This window comes from Lacerta agilis, chromosome 11 (assembly GCF_009819535.1).
Source record: "Lacerta agilis isolate rLacAgi1 chromosome 11, rLacAgi1.pri, whole genome shotgun sequence".
Classification (NCBI taxonomy): Eukaryota; Metazoa; Chordata; class Lepidosauria; order Squamata; family Lacertidae; genus Lacerta; species Lacerta agilis.
In genome coordinates, this window is record NC_046322.1 from 8,374,661 (window position 1) to 8,396,171 (window position 21,511).

Below are 21,511 nucleotides of genomic sequence, written 5' to 3' on the forward strand. Positions count from 1 at the left end.
GTTAATAAATGGTAGGATTTTGATGCTTTGGGGTGTGAAGGGAGAAATACAAGCTGCAGAGGAAATCCTGAGCTAGCTTATGCAAAACGACCTGGCCAAGCTAGGGCCATTAAGAAACAATGCAGGGCCATTGAGAGCCCTTGACAATGCAAGAGAACTGTCCTCCTCACTGTGTGATTGGGGATTTGGAAGGTTGCCACAGTAACTGGGTGTGAAATGACAGGATGTTATGGGAAGGACAAGGAAGAAGAAGAAAGACTGGGATCCATCTTGGGCAGGCTGGCTGAAGGCTGGCTGGGAGAGACGCACTGGTGTGGGGTACAAGGCTCTTGAAAGAGCCATGCTGTAAGATCTGGACTCCTCCCATGCAGACAGAAGGTGTAAATAAGCAAATAAACCACATTTCTTAAAGCTATAAGAGTCTCCACCATGTCTCTGTTTTCCAAAGGACCACAGACCGTGCGTGAATGCCTGGAACCCTCTGAAATCATTTGAAACAATATTTATTGCAGCCTGACCTGTCCAAAGTTTGGCACCACACAGGCAAATCCCTCCGAGAGGTTCCCACAAACACTGTCTAATTTCCACGAAAGTTTGTGCAAAGGTGCAGTTGCAGCTTTCTCCGCTGAGCGTCAAAACCACGATCTGCAGCATTGTCACGCCAGTGTGGGAGAACCAGAGATCCCCTTTCCAGCATTAATCACATTGCCTCAGTGTTGCAAAGAACTCGAGGAAACCGGAATTCAGGGTTCTGAGAAAAGCCCTTCCCCAAATTTATTTCTTCGACTACAAGGTAATCTTTTGTTCCCGGGTTGACACATTTGAGGCTAACTGGGTGATGTGCCAAAACAGCTTCTTTGAAGAAACAGAGCAAATCCTTCGCAGCCACAAGGCTTCTGTCCTGAGATCTCAAGAGAGCTGCTGTGAGTCGGATGAGTCAGTAGTGGCCTACATAGGACAGATGCTCTGACTCAGTGTAAGTCAGGTTCATAAGGCGTGCTAGAAGCCCTAGGCGGAGAAATTTTGACTGGAGAGAGCAAGACTCAAGTCCTTGCTCAGCACCAGCGTAAGTACATAAGAAGGAGCCTGCTGGATCAGGCCAGGGGCCCATCTAGTCCAGCATCCTGTTCTCACAGCAGCCAGCAAGAGAAACAGGAAAGCAGGACTTGAGCCCAAAAGCTCTCTCCCCTCCCTTGGCTTCCAGCAACTGGTATTCCAGCTGTGGAGGCAGAGCTTAGCCTCTATCATTCTTAGTTGCCAGAGGTGCCAGCTTGCAAAGGCAATTTGGGGGGGGGCAACATCATGCGCATGTTGTCAGAGTAGAAGCCAGGGGTGGAGAAGAATGCAGCGGCTGCACAGTTCAATGGCCAGTGCCTCCCCGTCCACCTCCTCTTGGCACCACCAGTGGCAGGAGGTTGCATCGACCCTCCTTAACCCACCACGGCAAGAGGAAGAGGAGGAGGAGAAGCCGGCCATTGGAGTCACACTGCGCTCCGCTTTTCGGCTCCACGCTATTGGGGCATGAGATAATCTCTTGGGTATGGAGGCCGAGAAGGAGGAGGTCCGGCCCCAACAATATGTTGTTGTTGTTTAGTTGTTTAGTCATTTAGTCGTGTCCAACTCTTCGTGACCCCATGGACCATGGTTCCTATGCAATATTTTTCTTTACAGCATTGGACTTTCCTTTCGCTTCCAGGCATATCCGCAACTGAGCGACCTTCCGGCTTTGGTCCGGCCGCTTCATCAGCTCTGAATCTACTTGTACTTGTCCTCCGCTCTTCCTCAGTAGCATGTTGGACGCCTTCCAACCTGAGGGGCTCATCTTCCAGCGTCATAACTTTTATATGCCTGTTGTCTTTGTCCATGGAGTTTTCTTGGCAGGGATACTGGAGCGGCTTGCCAGTTTCCTGCTCCAGGTGGATCACGTTTAGTCTAAGCTCTCCACTATGACCTGTCCATCTTGGGTGGCGCTGCACGGCACAGCTCATAGCTTCTCTGAGTTATTCAAGGCCCTTCGCCACAACAAGGCAGTGATCCATGAAGGAGTCCAAAAATATAGAGGGGCTCAAAAGAACTCGGCCCCTAGGAGCTGGATCCCCTGCTGGTAGCCATCAATGGTTTTCTCCTCCACGAATTTGCCTCATTCAGTTTTTAAGCCGTGTGGGAGCAAGTTAAACCATTTAACTAGATGCTGTGTGAAGAAGGACTTTCTTTTATCTTTAATGAATCTTCCAACATTCAGCTTAATTGGGCGGCCACAATTCCCAGAGTTAAGAGAGAGGGAGAAAATGTTTTCTTCATCCCCTCTCTCTCTCTTAAAAAATAAATAAATATTTATTTGGTTTTTCAAATTACAGTTTTGCAATCACATATCCAACACACAACATAAAGACAAGATTCCATAGAATCTCCTGGATTTCCCTCCTCCCATTTGTGTATCCTATATCAATCATTTCCTCCTGCATCTTTTATAATAATCCAAATCTTTTACATCTCCATTACAGTGGTACTTTGACTTACGAATTACTCGACATACGAATTTTTCGACTTACGAATGAAAAATGTGCCCGCACGCTTACGAATTTTCCGACATCCGAAGGACATCCGTTGGCGTTTTTAGATGGGGTTTACTGGACTTACGAATTTTAGATGCGGTTTACTTGACTTATGAATTTTTCCGAATTTTTCGTTTCCAATGAATTCCTATGGGGAAATCGCTTTTTTCGACTTACGAATTTTTCGACCTATTCGTAATTCAAGGTACCACTGTATATCCAAAATTCACCATTAAACTATAAGCGTTTTTCTTCATCCTCTTTCTCAATGCCATTTTTGAAACTCAAACCACGTCACCTCTTTGTCACCTGCAAGAAGAGGATGCTGAACTTAGATGGGCCTTTGACCTGATCCGGCACAACTCTCCTGGCGTTCTCCCAAATCCACACAGCCGATTCGCCACTGGTTAGGAGAACTGCGCCGGGCTGTTTGACGGCACAGCAAACATTTGTGCACCTGTTCAACAGGAGAACTTGATGGTGTAAATCGGTCACGAGACTGAAACACACACCTTTCTGGTTTTTTGTTTTTAAAAAACTGGCAACAGCAGGATCATATTTGCTCCTTGCTAGGTCCAGCCTAAACACTCCTGGAATAACCAGAGAGCTTCAGGTGGGCAGAGGTGGATTTAGGGGAAACTGCAACCATGACCAACAACAGAAAGCAAGGGACAGGGGGGTTGCCGAATGTTGGCATCACACAGGCGCCTCTGAAATTTTAAAAGCTCAAAGTCCTCCACCGAGATGCGGCTGGAGCAGCCAAGTGCCACAAAGCCCAGCATCAGGGTTGCAATGTCTCCTCACCAGTGCCGGAGGCAGAGAAGCCAGTGCAAATGTTTCGGCTGGGAACATAACTAGGTCACCATCTGTGGCACAGCTATAAACAGAAATAACCCCAGAGGAGGTGTTTGAAGGAATATCGGTGGAAACTGTAGGCAGGCTGTTTCAAGGTGACAAGTCAGCCGCTGATGAGTCCTTGGAGCAACAGAAAGAGTGACCGGAGGCAGATGGAAACCAAATTCCAGATACAGCACAACTCTGCTCATGCCTACAGTCCCACTGAACTGACCGAGACTCAGGGGTGCCGACTCCTGGGGGCCCATCTCTTCTGGGGTCCCCTGGTTCCCAATATTTTTGGGAAGGAAGGAGCTGGGGCCCCCAATGTTCTGAACAAACAGGGGATGGAGTAGGCCAAGTGCAGAGCCGAGGACAGTTAAGAGGCAGGAGGAGGCCGAGCACAAGAGAGGAGGAGCCACCTGCCATTGAGTCGGCACTGCCACCATGCTCAGCTCCCCCCCCCCCCGGCTCCTGGCAGCATGCACACGTCATTGACCTCCCAATATTCAGTGCAAGCTGGCACCTCTGCTGAGACTTACAATGCAACTTGTGAAACTGCCTTCTACTGAATGAGACCAAAGGTCCATTTAGCTCAGTATTGTCTACACTGACTGGGATGTGGGTGGCGCTGTGGTCTAAACCACTGAGCCTCTTGGACAGGGGTCGGCAAGCTTACCCGCCGATGGGCCGGTCCACGCTCCGTCTGGAGGATGGGCCGGAGCATGTGCGCACAGTACACATGTGCTCTTCCAGGTCGGAGGAGCGCCCGTGCGCACACGCTATCTCTGCCGCTCCTCCGACCCGGATGTGCACCAGAAATAGCCTGTGCGCACGGCGCTTCTCTGTCCCTCACGTGTGCGCACATGCTATTTCTGCCACACATCCATGCTGGGCCACGCCAGTAAGAGCGGGCGGCGGGGGGCAGCAGGGGTCACCATGGGGTGGTTAGACAAGCCTCGCAGGCCGCTACCAGCCTATGGGTCTTAGGTTGCCGACCCCTGCTCTTGGACTTGCCGATCAGAAGGTCGGCGGTTCGAATCCCCATGACGGGGTGTGTTCCCATTGCTCTGTCCCAGCTTCTGACAACTTAGCAGTTCGAAAGCTTATCAGTGCAAGTAGATAAATAGGTACCACTGTGGCGGGAAGGTAAGTGGCATTTCCATGCACTCTGGTTTCCATCAGTGTCCCAGAAGTGCTTTAGTCATGCTGGCCACCTGGCCCGGAAAGATGTCTGTGGACAAACGCCAGCTCCCTCAACCTGAAAGCGAGATGAGAACCACAAACCCATAGTCACCTTTGACTGGACTAAACCGTCCAGGGGTCCTTTACCTTTATCTCTCTCTTTTCTTTTCTTTTTACACTGACTGGCAACAGCTCTCCAAGATTTCAGGCAGGGGTCTCTCCCGGCCCCGCCTAGAGATGCCAGGGATTGAACTTGGGACCTTCTGCACACAAGACAAATGCTCTGCCACTGAGCTCCAACCCATCTCCATGCCTGTTCAGGGGTAAGCCCTGCTGAATTCAGAGGGGCTCCTTCCCAAGGAAGTGGGCCTAGGATTCTGCAATTGGCATTCCAAGACTTAACAAATCACTGTTCTTGGAGGGGAGGAACCTCGCTAAAAGTGTCCGGGAACCAAAGTGCTCGAAATTGCTTCTTTGCCATTTTACCTAATTTTATTCTAAACGGTGACTCGGAAGCATCAGGTACCACAGCTCTATGCGAGCGTCGGGATTTAGTACAATTCAGAGTTATTCCTTACCCTCTCCTTTGGAGTAAAAAATTTCAATTGTTTCAATTCAAACCATGGAACCATTTGGAACAGTGTTTCCCAAACTTGAGTCCTCAGCTGCTGTTGGACTACATCTCCCATCATCCCTGACCACTGGTCCTGGTAGCTATGGATGATGGGAGCTGTGATCCAACAACAGCTGGAGATCCAAGTTTAAGAAAAGCTGCTTTGGAATTACGGACCTCACTTCCTTTTGGTCCATTTTGTTATCATCTCAGTAAATCGTATTGATGTATCCTATACATCTTTAATGGCAACAGTGGCATAGGTAGCTGCTCGGGCACCCGGAGCGGCAAACCTGACGTGCACCCGGGGGCGGGGCGTCGCTACGTAGCGCGCATACACAGCATCAATGCGTACAACGTATGCGTCACTACGTAGCGACACTGTGCATGCGCGCTACGTTGCGGGTTGCCGGCGGTGCTGCTCCAGCGCCGCAGCCACGAACAGAGGTTTCTCTGCATGTGGCTGCAGCCGCGAGCAGAGGACCCCGGCACTGTCCATATGGCACTGGAACACTGCCACCGGCAAGCCGCGGAGTGAGGCTTTTTACCGGGCAGTGTGGCAACGGCGCCCCCCACCTCCTAAGCCTACAACGAGCCTGGGGAAAGGGGGAGAGCTTTGCCACTTTGCCGGCAGCCCGCATAGGCCGTCATGGCCGTTGCTCACTGTAGGCTTGGGAGTCATGGGAGGCGCGCCGAGTGCCACCCCCCCCCCAGGGTGGAACACGGGGCGTAACGCCCCCAACACACCCCCTTGCTCCGCCCCTGGCTGGCAACTGTGACAACTTGCCCTTTCTCTCAAACTAACTTTTCTTACATTTCTTTGCTGTTATTAAAATGCAGTTTTAAAATATGTGGGGTGGGCAAGGAAGGATTGCAGCAGAAACTGCCCGGCTGCATTGAACTCTGCCATTCCGCAACAGAAATCGCAGCACAGAATCCTCTGACGGGGCCAGGGATTTGTTTTCACTGCTCTACACATAATAAAAGTGTTGGCCACCATTCCCGCTTCTCTTCCTGACTTCTCGCGCACGGAGCAGCTTCACATTAGCACATTAAGCAATCCAGACTTGACCCCATATCCTGTTTTCTTACTTTCATTTTTCTTTCCAATCACAGTCCTGCTTAACTCCATTCTCTAGCTTCTGTTAATACAGACCAGGCACCCTGTTTGTCCTCTAATCATTTCATTGAGAAGTGGACTCAATTCAAAAGCTGTCCTCTTTGAGGGCTGTAACTCAAATAATATTATTGATGATGATGATGTTGATGATGATGATTAAAAATTTGTATACTGTCCTATACCCACAGGTCCCAGTTCACAACATAAAACCACAATACCAACTTTTCCAGTTAAAATATAAAGTTTGAGATATACTCGACCACAGATTCTCCACCCAGCGTATAAGACGACCCTCGACTTTTGAGAAGATTTCCCTGGATTAAAAAGTAGTCTTATACGCCAGAATATACAGTATATAACACAAAATACATAATACGAACAAAAACAAGAGCAACTCAGTAATCCGCCCCCCCCAACACATTTTAAAAGGGCATTGGATGTGAATCAGCCAAAGGCCTGGCTAAAGAGGAATGTTTTTGCCTGGCGCCTAAAGGTGTATAATGGGGGTGGCAGCTGAACCTCCCTAGGGAGAGCATTCCACAAATGGGGAGCCACTGCAGAAAAGGTCTGTTTTTGTGTTGCCACCCTCCAGACCTCTCAGAGGAGGCACGCGAAGAAGGGCTTCAGAAGATGATGCCACGGTCTAGGTTGGTTCATAGGGAGAGAGGCAATCCTGAGCATCTTGATTTGCATACAGAAGACACACCCCGTCTCCAGGTAGGCTGAGATGGACCAATGGTCTGACTCAGGACAAGGTATCTTTCTATGTTCCTAAGGCAGCCTTTCTCAACTTTGGGTCTGCAGCTGTTGTGAGACTACAACACCCATCATCACCCATCAGACCTCACCTGGAATACTGTGTCCAGTTCTGAGCATCACAGTTCAAGAAGGATACTGACAAGCTGGAACGTGTCCAGAAGAGGGCAACCAAAATGGTCAAAGGCCTGGAAACAATGCCTTATGAGGAACAGCTTAGGGAGCTGGGTATGTTTAGCCTGGAGAAGAGAAGGTTAAGGGGTGATATGATAGCCATGTTCAAATATATCAAAGGATGTCATATAGAGGAAGGTGAAAGGTTGTTTTCTGCTGCTCCAGAGAAGCGGACATGGGGCAATGGATTCAAACTACAAGAAAGAAGATTCCACCTAAACATTAGGAAGAACTTCCTGACAGTAAGAGCTGTCCGACAGTGGAATTTGCTGCCAAGGAGTGTGGTGGAGTCTCCTTCTTTGGAGGTCTTTAAGCGGAGGCTTGACAGCCATCTGTCAGGAATGCTTTGATGGTGTTTCCTGCTTGGCAGGGGGTTGGACTGGATGGCCCTTGGGGTCTCTTCCAACTCTATGATTCTATGATCCCTAGTTAGCAGGACCAGTTGGTCAGGGATGTTGGGAGTCGTAGTCCGACAAGCCCCCTTGCTTCTGTACCTGAGAAGTGACTGTCGATGTAACAGATAACCGGTGTGTTAACCTGTTGTTTTGGCATTTCAAATTGTTTTATGTGCAAATCGCCTCAAGACAGTGGTTCAAAAGCCAATTAATAAATCAGATGCAATAATAATAAATAAGAGCAACTGCTCGCCCACCGTCTCGACACGTCCAGCCTTCCAGAGAGCAAACCTCCGGTTGCCCTTTCACAGGCACCGTTTTGCGAGGTTAAAGAGGGACAGGGAGAAGTTGGCGAGGAAGAAGGAAGTGGCAGGTGCTGTTTCAAAAGGGCGAAGGGAGGAAAGCGAAAGCAGGCAGCAATGCAGTTGCCAGCTGCTGGCCCCCTACACCCCCATCCATGGCATGCATTTAAAACTAAACTCATTTATCACGGCATAAGACTTCGTGGGCTGCTGACCCCTCCATCACAGGTATGAGGTACAGTCCTCAGCTGCAGGAACACCGTTTACAAACCGGGCAGGCAGGTGGGCGGATGGTGAGCCACAAGCTCAGAGGGATGAACAGTTGTAAAAGGGCAGGCCGTGACAATTCAGCTGGAATTCACAGAAGCACAGTGACCCTTTGCAGGCAGCAATGATGGGCAATCAAGCCGTAAACTTGCCAACGCAGAGATAATAAACGTCTGCAGTGCAGGAAACGGTTGCTCAACAGGTAGTCACCAATCTATCAATGAAACCCATGGATTCTGCCCTACAGGCACCTCCTCAAACACACCTCCTCTCTCAACCAGAGCCGGTCCACCCATTAGCCTGGCTGAGGCAGCCACCTCAGGCGGCAGGCTAATGGGGACAGCCCAGAGGGGCGACAGATCCAGAAAGACAGGGCAATCTTTGTGTGCCATTTCCCCAGGTCACCTCCAGTGGCTTCTTCAGCAGAGTAGGAATTAACTAAAGTTTATATAAGCAGCTGCAACAGACGGGGCAAACCAAGAAAACGCGAGAAAAAGAGGAGACGAAAGGAACCATGCAAGGCGAGGATGGTGAAGTCAGCTGAGGAACGCTTTCTGGTTTTGTGTTTATTTTTTGGATATCCTAACATTGTTATTTTTTTCTATTTCAGAGTTGTTGTTTCTTTTGCTTCTTGCCTCATTTCTGTTTCTCTCTTTGATGAGGAATTGTATCAGAAGCACAAATAAATAAAAACCAAACAGGCTGGGGTGGCTTCTGCCAATTGGGGGTGTCTCGCTTAAAACGGGACAGTTGCGGCATATGGGGGGAGTTGCGGGCGCCGTTTTCTGGTTTGCCACAAGCGGCAAAAGGTCCTGGACCAGCCTTGCTCTCAACAGATGCGTGGTTGCGATTATGCATTTGCTGAGGTGTCCTCTAGTTCCATCTTCAAGCAATGAGAAGAAGAGAAGAATAGTTTGGACTTGATATCCCGCCTTTCACTCCCCTTAAGGAGTCTCAAAGCGGCTAACATTCTCATTTCCCTTCCTCTCCCACAACAAACACTCTGTGAGGTCAGTGGGGATTACCAGTCTGCCGCTCTTAACCACTATACCACACTGGCTCCAGATGGAGCTGGTAGACAGCTGCCCTGGACACAGAATTAACCCAGAATTAGCCTAAGGTCTCCCAGCAGCTGCATGTGGAGGAGCGGGGACGCAAACCTGATTCACCGGATTACAAGTCTACCACTCTTAACCACTACACCACACTTGGGTTCCCCCCCCCCAAAAAAAAACCTCACAAGGCACTTCCTAATATAATGGTGCCTCCCCTGACAGGAAGGGCACTGCCCCTCTCCTCAGTCTGAAACGTGGGGTTTCTTTCTCCTTCCTAAATATTTCCTTCATATTTTTGCAAACCGAGGTTTCCTCCTTTCTTTCTTTCTTTCTCTCTCTCTCTCTCTCTCTCTCTCTCTCTCTCTCTCTCTCTCACACACACACACACACACACACACGCCAAGTATGTCAATATCTGCCTCTTGTTTCCATTTCTGTCAGCTGTCGCCACCTGCATCTGCTATTAGCATGAGTGCCACAGCGTTTGTTATTTTTAACCCGCCTCAGTCAGTAGGTGCTGTACGGTTAAGTGCATGCGAAAGGAACAAATCCTTCCCACGGGTTTTCAGCCTGAAAAGACAAGGCGGTGGGAGGAAATGGAAAGAGGTGAAAATGAGGCAAAGATGGGAGCGGTTGCGAAGAGAGGCACCCTCTTTGTGTGGTGTTGAAATCATAAAATCGTAAAGTGGGAAGGGACCCTGAGGGTCATCTAGTCCAAAACCCGGCAATGCAGGAATCTTTCGCCCAATGTGGGACTTGAACTCGTGACCCCGAGATGAAGAGTCTCGTGCTCTACCGACTGAGGTGATTGCAAGGAGAGAGAAGGCAGACATTGGAGAAGGGGAGCTCTAAGGAGCAGGAGAAGCAAGAAGGGAGGTATGCAATAGAGCGGGGAGGGGGTGTCCCCAAACTTTTGGGGTCCATTGGGCATATTTAGAATTTAGAGGGTGTGACATGGGCTGCTGGGAGTTGTAGTCAAACACTTCTGGAGGGTGCCATGTTAACAAAGGCTGGACTAGGAGATTAAGAGAAGCTTCTTGAGTACTCCTTGCAGATAAAAAATGTTAGTTAAGGCTGTAGCTCAGTGGTAGAGCATCTGTTTTGCATGCAGAAGACCCCTGGTTCAATATCAGGCATCTTCAGGTAGGGCTGGGAGAATGACAGTTCACTCATCGAAGCAGAGGGTGGGGTTTGTGACCTGTGCCTGGGTGACACCCCCTTTGCTTGCTGACCGTCGCCCCTCCCCCTCCCCGGCTACCCAACCGGCTGCCGGCTGGGGGGCAGAGTGATCGCCAGGTAGGGCAGCCTCCAGCCAACCATCTCTCCAGTTGGTCCTTTTCTGAGAATTGCTTCACACTTGATGTGGCAGGCCAAGATGCTGAGGGCAGGACAATGAAGGTCGCAACAGTAGAAAGTGAAAAGCAAGCCCCCTCAAAACACTTGAGGATATGCAGAGCGTGTACCCCCAAGGAACCACACTTGGCAGCTGCCCCCTGACATTTCTGGCCAGTTTTACCAGTTACTGCTTCTTCCAGAGAATCCTGGGAACTGTAGTTTGTAAAGGGTGCTGCGAGTTGAAAGGAGACACCTCTGTTCCCCTCCCAGAGGCATAATTCGCAGAGTTCCCTGGGAAGAGGGATTGGTTTAAGCAGAGAGTTCAGATGGTTGGCCTTCAAGAGATTCTCTCCTGCTGTGTGATCCTAAACCCTGGGAGACAAGGTCCGTTGTGTGTCTTTGTTACTATGTAAATATGCAGGAATTGAAATGGTACAAGTGATTTTTTGTATGCCCAATCGCTGCGTCCTTCACCTTTCGCTGTTCCTCTGGTCTGTATCCTTTTCGGCATTCCTGGCTTTGTAAATCCACTGAGATGCCACTTGCACTGTACATTTATAGCAGTATCATCCCACTTTAAATGGTCATGACTCCCCCCCCAAAAAAAAAAAATCCTGGAAACTGTGTTTCGTTTGGGCTGCTGAGAGTTGTTAGGAGACCACCCCGTTCCCCTCACAGAGCTATGATTCTCAAAGTGGTCGATCAGTTCATAAGAGAGAGAGAAAAAAACCCCCTCCAAAATCCACAGTTAGACAATAACTTAAAGGTAAAGGTAAAGAGACCCCTGACCATTAGGTCCAGTCGTGTCCGACTCTGGGGTTGTGGCGCTCATCTCGTGTTAATGGCCAAGGGAGCCGGCGTACAGTTTCCGGGTCATGTGGCCAGCATGACAAAGCTGCTTCTGGCAAACCAGAGCAGCACACGGAAACTCCGTTTACCTTCCCGCCAGAGTGGTACCTATTTATCTACTTGCACTTTGACGTGCTTTCGAACTGCTAGGTGGGCAGGAGCAGGGACCGAGCAACGGGAGCTCACCCCACCGCGGGGATTCGAACCACCGACCTTCTGATCAGCAAGCCCTAGGCTCTGTGGTTTAACCCACAGCGCCACCAGCATCCCTGACAATAACTTAGGATCAACCAAAAGGCCGTACTGTATCTGGGATTGGACTGTTTGCCACTATGGTACACCAGTTTAGAGAGTGGGAGAGAAATAAGATTCTAAAGCAGATGGAACAGAACTGGAACAGAATCGTTCCTATTAGGATAGCTAGAAGGAAAATGCCAGTATTCACTGCATAAATTTAGTGCATTCCATAAATGCATTTACCAAATAAGAAAATAGCTGCAAGTCAGAGGAGGAGGCTGGCAATGGCTAATTTAGAAAAAAGATATATACCGTATTTTTCGCTCCATAAGAAGTAAGGGGAAATATCTGTGCATCTTATGGAGCGAATGGTGGTCCCTGGAGCTGAATTGCCCAGGGGCCAAAAGAGGATCATGCTTTTTTATTTTACAAAGAGAAAAGGGAGTGTTGAAAGAACCCCACTCAGCAGCTGATCAGCAAGAGATTGGGAGAGAGATAAGAGTCCTGGCTCCCTTTCAGCCCCACCCTCCATTGTTGAATGTGCTGCAGAGGGAGGTTGTTTGTTTCCACAGCAACATGTGACTGGCTGATTAGATTATCTGTATGGAAACTGTAGAAAAGGCTCCCTTTCCTTTAGAAGCTGCAGAAATGTGAGTTGAACCCCATAAAAATGGGGCTTTTCCTCTTTGCTTCTCCCCCTTTGCAAAAAAGCTGCAAAACGTTTAGATGATCCTCAAAAAAACAGGGCTTTTAGAAGAGGAAAACCAGAAAAATATTTTTTGTTTCCTCCTCTAAAAAGGAGGTGTGCCCTATGGTCCAGTGTGCCCTATGGAGCGAAAAATACGGTACCGCTATTCCAGCTGAGAGGCTCTCCATTACTAATCATAGAATCTTTTGGCCTATCTCTAGACAACTCAACAGTGCAAGGGAAGCACTCTGCACATGCTCATGACCATTACAACAACTGATGAGCCAAGGCCAAATCCTGGCATTCTGAACAAAGGGATTGTGAAGAGCTCCACAAAGAATCGCTCAAAACTGGTTGAACGGGCTCTGAAATAGCAAATGAAATTCAGCGGAAACAACTGTAAACTGATGCACATTAGGGCAAAAACAAAAAAAAACCTCTAAGTGAATATATATGCTAGCAAGCTGTGAAATAGCGGTGACTGACCAGAAAGGAGACCTTAGGGTCATGGCAGGCACTTTAAATAAAATGCCAATCCAGTGTGCAGCAGCTGTGGATAAGAAAACTCTTTTTTATGAATAATAAGGAATGGGCAGGAAAATAAAAGACAAATCTATGATATAACCACAGTTCTGGTCACTGTGCCTCGAAATGGATATTGTAGAGCTTAAAAAGATTCCAAAATCAGCAACCAAAATGATCAAGAAGGAACTGGAGCAACTCGCCTGAGGAAGGATTACAACATCTGGGACTTGGCAGTTTTTAAAAAGCTGAGCAAAAGGAGGGGAGACACGAGAGGCGTCTATAAAATTATGAATGGTGTGAAGAAAGCAGATACGGTTTTTCTCACTCTCTCTAATTTTAGAACTTGGGAACGGTCCCATGCAACAGAATGGAGAAAGTGGCTGGAGAAAAGCTTTCCTCCTCCCTCTCGCATAACACTGGAACTCAGACATCCAAAGAAGTTGATCAAGGGCAGATCAGACGAAGTTTTTCACCCAGCACAGAGTTTAATAAACCATGGAATTCAATCCCTCAGAAGGCAACAATGGCCACCAACAGTGGATGGCTTTAAAAGGTTAGGCAAATTCATGGAGGAGAAGGCTAAAAATGGCTAAGTTCCGCATCTTGCTCCGAAGGCATTATGCCTCTCAATATCAATTGACAAAGAAGAAGAGAAGAGTTTGGATTTGATATCCCGCTTTATCACTACCTGAAGGAGTCTCAAAGCGGCTAACATTCTCCTTTCCCTTCCTCCCCCGTAACACACACTCTGTGAGGTGAGTGAGGCTGAGAGACTTCAGAGAAGTGTGACTAGCCCAAGGTCACCCAGCAGCTGCATGTGGAGGAGCGGGGACGCGAACCCGATTCACCAGATTACAAGTCCACCGCTCTTAACCACTACGCCACACTGTTTCTGGCTGGAATCGTGAATGCTGTTGCACTGAGGTCCACCATGCAGGCTTCCCACAGGAATCTGGCTGGCCACTGTGAGAACAGGATGCTGGACTCGAGCGGCACACCTCTCTGTTGAGAGCCTGGAGAATGAGCAGGAAGAGGCAGGCAGGAAAAGGAAGAGACTGAGAAGGACAGCAGAAGACCTAAGGACAGCGTGGGACCAGCAGCAGCCAGAAACAGCCGCTGCTCAATCCAGATCCCCATACAGCCCAAACACACAACCAACCCATGGGTTAGACCCTGGTGCCAATAATGCCAAGGTTACAGGTTCGATCCTTGCAGGGGGCAAATTCACGCATTGCAGGGGGCTGGACTAGACGACCCTCAGGATCCCTTCCAATTCTGTGACTCTACGTATCTATGCAACACCTTAAAGCTCAGCACAAATTCGCTGCGGCACGCATTTCTGGGACCAAGGTCCATTTCCTCAGCTCTCACCTGCACAAAAAAAACTTTTATGCCAAAATAAATTGCTTACTTTCAACCTTCCAGCTGGGGCAAGACTCTTCGCTCGAGGCGCCACACAGGGCTCAAACCAGCCTCTAGGGCCTCGCCTCCCCTTTTGAGTCCCCCAAACAGCCCTTGTGACTCTAAGAGCTGCCCATGGGGAGCAATTGCGCCAGCTGTGCTTCCCCTCCACCACCGCGCACACACACACAAAACAGCTGCATCGCCGGGAGGACGCGCGCACCTGGAGGGATTCGCCCTTAGAGGCGCAGGGTCTGCGCTGCTGCATCTGTGCAGCTTTGCTGCAGGTATCCAAACGCCCCCCTCTCCCCAACCCCCTTATAACTAAGCCTTAATGGGGGGGGTCCTAACTTTTCCTTCCAAGACACCGGACACGCTCCCACGCTTTCTCCCCTCTCACCCAGAAGTTGTCCTTGAAAAGAGTCTCCCGCATGGTGGCTGCGGAGCGGCTGCAACAGGTTAGATCCCCACCTTCTGCCAGGTGCGCAAAAAGTGCCCAGGCTGCTGCCGCTGCCGCTGCCGCTTCTGCTGCCCGGCCGAGCTGCTCCACGCAAGTTCCTCAATTTTCCGTGCCTTCCCTGCTTCCCTTTTCTGCTGGGTCTTAAAGCCCGAAAAAAGGGAACCCGTTCTTTCCCTCTGAATTGGACAAAAGGGGAAGGTTGTGTGTGGGGGGGGGGGGGAGGGTTAGGCCCCTGAGATGCAGTTGGTGCCCGCTAGCAAAACGTCTTTAAAAGTTGTGTAGAAGGTGGGAAAAATTCACAGAGCACCTTAAAGATCATTGCGGAGATTTAAAGACGTCAGCAGGATTACTTGTAATGTAATAAGGTTAATGTTAAAAGTGGATGTGATAAAATGAATTTGGAAAATGTAATTAGATGCAGTAGAAAGAACAGAGATACTGGAAACCGGGGTGGGGGGGGGGAAGGCCGGGGATTCAATTAATCCCAGATGTGTAAAAAGTTGGAAATGTTTTAAATGCAAATAACAATGTTGAAAAATGAAAATAAAATATAAAAAAAAATGTGTAGAAGGATTTCTCTCTCTCTCTCTCTCTCTCTCTCTCTGTGTGTGTAGCTTCTCATAAAGGGCTAAGAAATGCATGCTCAAATTTCCTCTTTTTTGCACACATTGAGGTGGGGGGGGGGAATGGAGTTTGAGGCTTTCCCTTGACTTGGAGGAGGGGCAATCTGAGGACTACTCCAGAGCACGGACAGCGTCATCCTTTTATATGTGGCTACTCAAAAGTGACTGAGTTTAACGGGGTGTTAATAATAATTATATTATTATTTTATTTTGCCCAGCCTTCACCTGAAGGTCCCAGGGCAGGTTACAATTAAAACACGATATTTTAATGGGGGGAGGAGGAGGCTGAGTCCCAACAATCGTGTACATGATCACAAGTTTCAAAAGTCAGGTTAGAGAGATCCAAAATTAAAGCTTCATACTCACTAGATATTTAAAACGCCTGCCCCAAGAACCTTGGGAATTGTAGTTCACTCCTCACAGAACTATACTTCCTGGTAACTTTAACAAATTTGCAGCAACAGGTCCCAATAAATATATATTATGCAGACTTATAACTCAGAGCAACACTTTATAAGTCTGATGGCGTGGACTATAGTCCGTACAGGTTTATAGCATAATTCGTTTGTCTTTTAACGTATTGCAGAAGTTTGTTTTGCTGCAACAGACTAGCAGGCTTTCCCTCTGGGAAATCTGTACCATGTTTACTCAGATGTTAACCCCCATTGATTTCAGTGGGCTTTACTTCCAAGAAAGCAGGTTTGGATTGTATAGATTTAGGATTGTAGTTAGAACTGTAGTTTACCCCAAAGAGAGAGAAAGTTCCCAGCGACTTTAACAAACTACAATTGCCACACAGTTGCAATCCTTAGGCACACTGTCTTGGCAGTAACTCCCATTGGAAATGGTAATTCATTTGGACTAATGGCAAGGCAGCACTCCTGCACACACTTACTTGCGACTAAGCCACACTGATTTACTTCCAAATAAGCATTGTTTGCTGCAGCAGCTAAAGGCACTACTTCCTTGAATGCAAATTCCACTGCAATCCAGCAGGGGGGTTGTTTAGAGTCAACATGGTTAGGGTGGGACTGTTAAGATTGTGGTCTTTCTGGTGTAGTTCTGATTGATAAGTGGCAAACATTCAACAGGTGGAGCTCTCGCTTACTGACTGTTGCCCAGGAAAAGGCTGCATCGGTTGAATTTTCGTGTGCTGCACAGATAGAGGAGCCCTGTCGGACAAAAAAGTTGGCAACCCTGTGCTTAACAACAGGAGCTTCATTTTGGAGCAGAGGTGCGTTGAGAGGATCAGCTGGAGTGTTGGCGAGACCAGGGAACATTTGCAGGCACCAATTAACTCCAGAGAAAAGGTAGTGATCGGGCTCATGAACAGATAAAAGTATTTTTAAGGTTGCCTTTCATGGCATAAAACCCTCACAAAGCAGCTCACGAGACATAAAAACACAAAACAATATTTTATTTTATTTTAAAACATAGGATAAAACAACTTTTTCAAAGCACCACAAGCTGACAGCTGATAAAATGATTACGGCTGTATTTGCAAGTAAACCACCCACCACTGGGACATGGAAATTACAGGAGCATTTCTCATGCAAAGTTTGCAACGAGAGGCACTGCAATCCACAATGTGTCAGATGCGTTGGCACAGAATGGAGATTCCACTTGTTCTCCCGGTTTGCCCGGCCTGACAAGAGTTACTAAAAATACAGCTGAACAATGAGGAAGGTCGGACAGGACAATCTCCTGGTTTGTTTCCAGGTTATGACAGTTAAGAATACATACAAGAGGAAGTCCCAAGCGCACACAGAAACACGCTCTTTCTGTTGTTGATCGTAACTCAACCTCAGGAGGAATGCTTCCAAAGAGGGGTCAGCAACTAGAAGCCCTCGAGACTAATCCGTCCTCCCTCGAGGGATGGGCACCGGCCTCCCCACATTGCCAGCCCAGAAACCAAAGAGGGCTCTGGACTAAGTGCCGTCCTTTTGCATCAGAAGTTGTCTGCAGACAGCTGAAGTACAAGGGTGTTAAGGCAATTTCCCGTGACCCACCACACAGCTACCCCCCAGGTAATCTTGTTCCTGATCAGGTCGCTAAGATTTTGCTAGCTAAGGGGGAGGGGGAGGCAGATTTCACATGGCTGTAAGCAAATAATGGGTTTGGTGGGCGAACAGCCTGCAAGCTGTGTTTTACTACTACTACTAGTGTGTGTGTGTGTGTGTTTGTATGTGTGAACAGGGGGGAAATAAAGGTCTGAAAGCGGCTTGCGTACCACAGCGTCTAAGAGACTGAACTATGAGTCAGGACGTTCTTTATTGCAAAAGACCCGATCCTACCCTAAACCAGCGGCAGTCTTGAAAGCACCCCTAGACAATCGCAACAGGCTAACATGAAGCTGCCTTATGAAGAGACAGACTGCTGGATTGCTCTGACCGGCAGCATCTCACAGCAGCCCAGGTTGGATATTTAACAATATGAGATGGCAGAATGGACCGTACAAATCAAACTGCAAGGGAAGAGACTATTTTTAATGGTCCCTTGAGTAAGAACAACTAGAAGCAGAAAACTAGCCATTTGGGAGAAACTATTTGCTCTCCCTTGCTGTCTCTACTCTATTTTATCTTTTATAGCATTCGTAAATTTGATCCGCAACTGCATTCTACCCTGCATCGGGAGTCTACTACGGTACCTCATTCTGCTGCATGTTAGATCCAGCCTGAAGCTACGTTCTCTACCTGCTAGCCTGATCTTTTCAGTTGCCTGAGCCAGGGATTAAATCTGGGCGGTTGTCTGCCTGCAAAGGATGTGCTTGTCACTAGATTGAAATGCCTTTGCCCAGTCCCTGGAATATGTCCAAGACATAGCTGTCAACCTTTTCCCTTTTTTTGCGGGAAATTTCCTTATTATAGCACTAGGAAACAGCAGGGAGGATTGTCAGCTAGCTATGGGACTCCAAGATGACCCATGTAAACCCCAAAGGACCTCTAGCCAGAACTCACAACAAAGATTTAATACTTCTTCCCAAATCACCTGTGCTTCCTTTCCTTCTCCAACCATCGCTTTCTTACCTCCTTTGGCAGAGATGTTTCTTTGAAGAGCGTTCTTTCCACCGTAGAAAAAGTGTTCCATATTAAATCCATGAACCTTCCTGTCCTCTTTTCCTTCCTGTCTCTCCTGCACCCAAGAAGGCTGCCTTGATGTAATGTGCGACTGAGTGTTACGGAACAGACCTGAATGAAACTGGGTGTCCTGGGAGGATTAACCCGCAAGGGTCATATTACAGCAAGGAAGTCTATGGAGCAAGAGTATGGAGGTGGGGAAAACACTAGCAGGGAGGTGTACTTTCCTGGAAAGTGTCTCCAGAAACCCAGGAAGCTGCACAATTATTGGATAAGTGACATCCCTTAATCTAGGTGGAACGTGGGGATGAACACACAAAATGATACCATGGTGGTGGTTGTTATCCCTCTGCCTGGACAGACAATGGAGTGTGCCCCCAGGGGTGAAGACAAACCATTTTGTTAACAGCAGCAAAGTGACCTCCCTGGGTTAAAAAAATAAATAAATGTAAAGGACCCCTGGACGGTTTAGTCCAGTTAAAGGACTATGGGGTGTGGCGTTAATCTCGCTCCAAGGCCGATATTAGACCTGTTTAGACCACTCACGTCCCTGGGACACAAGCCTGGGCAGTGGCTATGGAGGTTTCTGGGTTACCCAGATGAGAAGAACCCCCTCTTGGCTACGCTGATGTGGTCCAAAGGAAAGCAGAACAATACTTTTGGCACCAGCTTGGCCGCAGGAGTTGCCAGGAGGAAGAGAACAAGACTCCACTCCAGATTCGTGTAGGGTTTACTCCTTAGCCCAGGGGTCAGCAAGCTTTTCCAGCCATGGGCCGGTCCACTGTCCCTCAAGACAGTGTGGTGGGCCAGACTGTATTTTGAAAAAAATAATAATGCACGAATTCCTATGCCCCACAAATAACCCAGAGATGCGTTTTATATAAAAGGACACATTCTACTCATGTAAAAACACGCTGATTCCCGGACTGTCCACGGGCCGGATTTAGAAGGCAATTGGGCCACATCCGGCCCCCGGGCTTTAGGTTGCCTACTCCTGCCTTAGTCTTTTCTTCTTCCAAAGATATCCCACAAGGCAGCGGAGGTTTAGCAGGGGCGAAACTAGGCTTTCCTTCACCCGGGTCAAAGACCCAGCAGATGAAGTTGATTGAATACATGGAACTCGCAGAACTGACCGCGAAACTCCGAGACCAGAGGGAAGAAACGGTGCAGGAAGATTGGAAGAAATTTAAAGACTATTTGAAACAACGCGAAAAGATAGACATTTGAAATTGAAATCAGAGGACATTTAAGGCTACAGTAATGCCAGAAGTTAGCTTAAGATAGGATATAAGAAGTAGTTAGAATTATGTTATGTTGATTTTTACTAAGATTAAAAATAGAGTTAAATGTTGATCAATGTTTATGTTTAAGATTAGGTGAGAAGGAAGATTTTACAATGTTATAAAGTTACTAAAGAAGATTAGAAATGAACGCAGAAAAGAGGTTGTGAGGAGGTCCCAAAATAATGTTTATAAATAGGATAAGGATAGTTAAATAAGTGTTTGTTTGTAAGTTTTTTGTATTTTTTGTAGTCTTTTTTTGTAATGTTTGTTGTATTTTGTGTGTTTTTTACTGTTAAAATTTAATAATTTCTTATTAAAAAAAAAAAAAGACCCAGTTTGGCACACACACACACACACACGTGCTCATTTGCTTACATGCACACACAGGCTGGGAGCCTTAATGGTACCCCTGTGGAGGCTCTGTCGGGGGGGGGGATACATATATATATATATAGTCAGTCCCCCTGGTTTAGGATCAGAATTTTCCTTCCCAGGTTGATGAGTCCCGTGTTCCTCCCACTTCCCTCTACAGAACATGCAGAAACCGCCTTCTTGACTGTTGGACCCACTATTGGTCTCGTCCGCTCAATCCACCAGAGCCTGTCTTCACATGCAGGTGAATTCCCTAACTCACCGAGGGTTTGAGACCCATCAGCTACCCTCACTTGGTTTAGCCCAGGCATAGGCAAATTAGGCCCTCCAGATGTTTTGGGACTACAACTCCCATCATCCCTAGCTTGCAGGACCAGTGACCAGGGATGATGGGAATTGTAGTCTCAAAACATCTGGCGGGCTGAGTTTGCCTATGCCTGGTTTAGCCAACTAGTAGAAGCCGTTCCCGGGGTGTGGCTGCTGTTGCATACCGACAGCTTCTAGGAGCCACCGGTGAGAGCTGAGTGCAGGGTGGGGAACAAAGGTGGACAAACCACCCCAGAAGGAAAACGACGTCTCCCCCACCAGTTACTCCCCCTCCCCTAACACCCCACAGCATGTTAAAGCAGTTATTTTTCTCTTAACACCAGGAACAGCTCCACAGTACAATGGAATGTTTTATTTGGCCCTGTGTGTTTATTATGAGGGATACCTACCCCCCCTCTTCCAACAAGATCCAAGGGTTAGTGGGTGACCCTTTGGATCAATCATGTATCTTTCCCCAGAGTCCAGTGCTGCGATCTCAACCCTCAGCATTGGCTTAAAATATATTACAATGTATTAAGTCAGGGGTTTCGAAAAGGGATCTGGAAATGTGTGCTCTGGTTGTGCAAGCCACAGCACAGGTGAACAAGATGGAGCACTGGCCATCCGTCACATACGTGACTTCTGATGGAAGAGGAAAAAGCCATGGGCTAGGAAGGAAACTTTTTGACTGCTGGGAAATGGAATGTACGTGTCAGGTTTCTTTGCTGGGGCTTTTCCATGTGTGACTTCTCTAATCTTGTGCCTCTTTATCATCTCCAAAGTTGCTCTCTCACACACCATGCACACATGCTGAGAGGTGTGGATTTAATCTCTAGGCAGGGGTTCCCAAAACATGGCTCACGAGCTTCATTCACCTGGTCTGTAGTGTGTCATTGGATTTGTGGCTTGAGAAGGAATATCCATCACCTTAAATATTCCTAAATTGTATTGCTTCTTTTATTTCTTATATTGCATTTCATATTGAATGCTATGGAATTGTAACACAATAAAATACAATTACAAACCGTCCAGCAATGACTAGGACGGAAAAATCACTAGGTGGTCCACAAAGATCCTCAGCAATTTTCATGTGGTCCAT

General features: G+C 47.9%; 1 protein-coding gene across 1 annotated transcript in view; it reads right to left on the reverse strand.

Annotated features, from left to right (window-relative positions):
* PSTPIP2 (proline-serine-threonine phosphatase interacting protein 2) overlaps positions 1-18,734 on the reverse strand; it is a 55,386-nt gene extending 36,652 nt beyond the window's left edge. Inside the window, exon 1 of the mRNA XM_033164601.1 lies at positions 18,401-18,734. Within this exon, the coding sequence (XP_033020492.1) occupies positions 18,401-18,472 (72 nt within the window). The 5' untranslated portion in view covers positions 18,473-18,734. The remainder of the gene's footprint in view (positions 1-18,400) is intronic.
* Between the last annotated feature and the right edge of the window lie 2,777 nt (positions 18,735-21,511).